The sequence below is a fragment of the Odontomachus brunneus genome, unplaced genomic scaffold, assembly GCF_010583005.1.
Source record: "Odontomachus brunneus isolate Ranch 3 - 2012 unplaced genomic scaffold, Obru_v1 Obru_scaffold_012, whole genome shotgun sequence".
NCBI lineage: Eukaryota > Metazoa > Arthropoda > Insecta > Hymenoptera > Formicidae > Odontomachus > Odontomachus brunneus.
Genome location: NW_022639462.1, coordinates 3,388,170 through 3,392,450, shown reverse-complemented (window position 1 = coordinate 3,392,450; position 4,281 = coordinate 3,388,170). Strand labels below are relative to the sequence as shown.

Genomic DNA, 4,281 nt, shown 5'->3' with positions numbered 1-4,281 from the left:
CCAAGTCGACCTCGAGAATATAACCTATGGGTGAATCGATATCGATTGAAGATACATCAAATTTTGAAAAGTCTGTAACCCATTGAATTTCAGCGTAAGGCAGCGGTTGACACATTGCCCACTCGTACAAGTTGTTTACGTTAAAGTACATCAGGTACGATGACAATTTCGATGGATCGTAAGACTGCATGTACTTGTTATTGGCTTGCGCGTATCTACCGGAACATTGACTCAAGCCACCACGTATACCGCGTTCGATGAACATGAGCATATCAATGTCAGTGAGCAACTCAAAATTTATGCCGGTATGTTTCAACATTGCATCCCACGTAAAACCTGGCAAAGTATAATAATACGCAGGATCTAATCCATAACTTGCGATACAGCTATCGCGAAAATTTTCAAAAATATCGGCCAATAACAAGACATCAGTCTTCAGGTACAAATCGCTATATTCGCCCAAGGTTCGAATAGAGAATCGTTGCCAGACGTTTGCAGCGTGCGCGTAATCGCTCTCGGATACCGTATCGCCCGTCAACGAACTGTAAAACGATTCTCGCGGCGGTAAACACACATCCTGCAACTTGTCCACACAATCCACGTATTCGTACGGAAAGACACCTTTTCGCGTCCATAAATCAAATTCTTCGACGGATAATTGTGAAAATTCTGACCGTAAAATTTTTAACTTGTCTTTAGTGAGAAAAGATGTTAATTTGTCGAGACTGCTGCTGAGAAATTTATAGGAATCGATGAAACGCAATTTTACAATATTTTTATATTTATCTGCTGTATCTTGGACGTTCTTTGTAAAGGAAATGTATTTTTCTTTTGTTATCGGTAGTACACACATCGATTGACCCCGCTAAATGCGTTAGCTATTTCTTTGATAATAAAATGAGAATCATAACCAGATAAATTGTGAAAAACTATTGGAATATGATATGAATTTTTGTAATTTAAATTACAGTTTGAGTGCGCGGGACCTCTATACTGTCCGGTGAAATGACAATGATCGCGTACGCGTGTATCCTTTGTCGCAAATGGCTTCTCGCACACGTGACATTGCGTCGCGTTATGAAATGCCGCCCACTGTTCCTTCGATAAAGTTTCCATATCGACATTGGTTGATAACTTTTCTTTTACACGGTGTGCTAACTTTTCTAGTTGCTCGACGAACCACGAAATACAATCCGTATCGCGACGGCACCGAAAATATGATACCGAATCGTCGTACGAGCAACGCAAGTAATATGCTATACTAAATACTTTGTGATGCTGATACGCGTGCGATGTACATCCCTCCTCTTCCTTCTCACTTACCGTCTTCTCCAGTGTGCACTCTAGGTCGGCATACACCACAAAGGGAACTCGCTCCTTCCTGCTGTGATTGTTAAAACTCAACCATTTATTGTCTTCGCTGGGTAGCAGGATGGCACAGTCGTTTAATTTTTCGCAGTCTACCGCGTGACTCTCTAACTTCTCATTGGAGTGGAAATAGTGCAGGCATCTATAAAAAAAAAAACATTGCAATTTACTATCGTTTCATACATTGTTTCATGTATCGTTCCGATACATTGAATTCATGAAATGTACTTACCGATCGCAAATGTATTTTCTGACTTTTTTCTTGCTCAATTGAAAACTCACGAGCCTGGATAAGTCCTTGATCCAGGCGAAGTGTCCCGTGTTGCGGTCTCGAGGATCCGAAATGCGCAGCAAGTTCACATGCTTTTCCCTCTTTCCGTCGCTAAGACGTACCGGAACAATGGATTCGTTCTTTTCTCCCATGATGCTGTATACATTGATGGATATATCGTTTAATCGTTCAAATCTTGTAATTTGATTAATTTTCATGGGGAACTCAATGTCTTGAATATTGAGTACGTTCATGTAATGAGGATTCGATGATGCGCGATCTGCGTGTCTTTCGGCTGGATACAGAGCCGCAACTATTGCCCACGCGAAACATGCATTGTCCGGAGATTTGACATTAATCACAGCCCGTTTCAGCTGTATCATACGCGGTAACTCGAGGTGACATCCCGCGTGCAACGGATTGTATTTGTTCACATTGATTGTAAGATAGAGTATTCGCGATAATGCCCACCCGCTATCGCGTTCCTGGAATTCCTCCAACGATGCTAAAGTGAGCTCGACGATGCGTCGCTCGTACCACTCCTCTAAGTTGGATGTGGAAAAGAGGTCACAGTTTTTCGTAGCGATGCTCTTTACCGCACGTTTTTCACCCGCGACGAACTCACTGTTAAACGCAGTGTTCACTTTCACGTTTACGTGTCTCTCCATTGCATCCCGTATGCGCTCGAGCACCATAGTCTTTGCATCCTCGAGAAATTGGCGAGGTTCGATGTGGTTCGCGTTGATAACAATTCCGGTTAGTATGCGGTTATCGAACGCGGTATCGACCTCGCGCCAAACGAGTCCTGCATCTCTCGTGCTGTGTCCTGCACCCGCGTGAACGAAACGTGTGCGCAACGTATTTTTTAACCCCTCGAGTTGCGCGATTCGAGCAATCAATGACTGTCTAATACCGATCGATAATCGCGGTCGTTTAGCCCGACTATGTTCTTCCAACAACTCGAGACACTCGTCACACTTTTGCACCCACGTGTCGAATTCGTCTCGCGAACTTAATCGAGCGGACTGCTCCTGCAGTTCACGTTCAACTCGCGCGAGTTCTTCCATTTTTTCACAAAAACGCACTTTCACAAATTGATTGTTTTGATTTTTTATAGTCACTTTCTTCTAGTATCCATTCTTCTTCTTCTTTAGGACGTCCTTAGGTGCATAAAGGACACAAATTGCATGGAAGTATTTGAAACAGTGGTCCTTTGCAATCTGAGCAAAATCTCCCGTCTATCGCATCATATATTTCAATTAGATGCTTCCGAACTGCATACATGTGTGTAAATAAATCAGTCACTCGCAACATACATGAAGTGCATAATACTAAACTACCTCCTGTAGAATAGTAAAAATATATACAACACATTTTTGTACGTCCATTTAGTGTATTGATTTCTGAATTATGAATTAATTTGTCAGTTCTTTCCATAAATTGGTCATTACAATCACTATGGTAATCACTGTCACCTGCGAGTATATTTTCTTCATCGGATGACTCTTCGTCGAGTATTCTTTCAAAATTGTTGTCCACTTCCATCACTTCGTCGTTGTTGCCATTTAGCGGTTGCACATCCATATCATTCATTTCTTCATCGTCTAATATTTCTTCGATTGGAAGATTATCACCCATTGTTCACTATATCATATATGCTCTTCTATTCCGCATACAGACACACTTAAAAACTTTTTTATTTTTTCTCGCTGTCGTTGGTATAGTCTTCAATAAGAACTTTTTGCTCGCGTTCGATGTTTGTCATTGTCTGAGGGTTGGACTAAACGCGCGCTGAAAATTTTCCTGATTTTATATGTTCTATTTTTCCTATGTCCCCCCTCCCAAAGTTTTCCAAAGAAACTTAAACTAAAAATCCTTGTGTCACGCCCTATCTAAAAAATATGTATATCCTTTTTACCTGCTATAACTGTAGAGAATTCGTTATCAGCAGCCAGATTAGACGGCGCTCGACAACATGTATAAATGCGGTGCCATACTGCTCGTATCCTGAGACGCAGATATGCTCTGACTGCAACGTCGTGCAAATATTTGGAGATTGGGATCAGCATAGGACCTGTGTCTACCGTGGAAATAATCCTCGGTGACAATTATTAATGTTATACAAAATTCTTTTTTCGGGGGGCTGTTGAAGATAAAAGCTAAAAGGATGTCTCTTTTTACTTCCTATCAAAGTATCTATGTAGGCATACATTAGGTAAAATTCTTTTTTTCGGGAACCGAATGTTCTCCTCAAAAGATCTCGAATATTCTAAAATATGCTAAAACGGGACAAAGACGAAGGGTCGATAATATCAGTTAAAAAATTATAAATATGCCGGTAATAATATATTGGTAAAAAATACCAGTAATAAACACTACACATCATTTTCTCTTGCGCTGTAATGCATCATGGCTGACATTGCTTCATCGACATATGATTGCTTAATTGATTGGCTACGACGCTGTGCCATGGATTTATTATCTAGTTTCGGAAAATGTATCAATACATGTGTTAACAATTCTGAAGACAAATAAGAGAGGGGATAAAAAATGTTGGTGGGGGAATTTGTCTATTATATTAGTAAGATTTAGACTATGGTTTCGTCAATCGTTCTGTATAGACGATATACATTCGGTATTCG

The 4,281-nt window shown here is 40.6% G+C and overlaps 1 protein-coding gene across 1 annotated transcript in view; it reads right to left on the bottom strand.

Moving 5' to 3' along the window:
- Positions 1 to 278, bottom strand: part of LOC116840895 — an 896-nt gene extending 618 nt beyond the window's left edge. Inside the window, exon 1 of the mRNA XM_032808221.1 lies at positions 11 to 278. Within this exon, the coding sequence (XP_032664112.1) occupies positions 11 to 271 (261 nt within the window). The 5' untranslated portion in view covers positions 272 to 278. The remainder of the gene's footprint in view (positions 1 to 10) is intronic.
- Between the last annotated feature and the right edge of the window lie 4,003 nt (positions 279 to 4,281).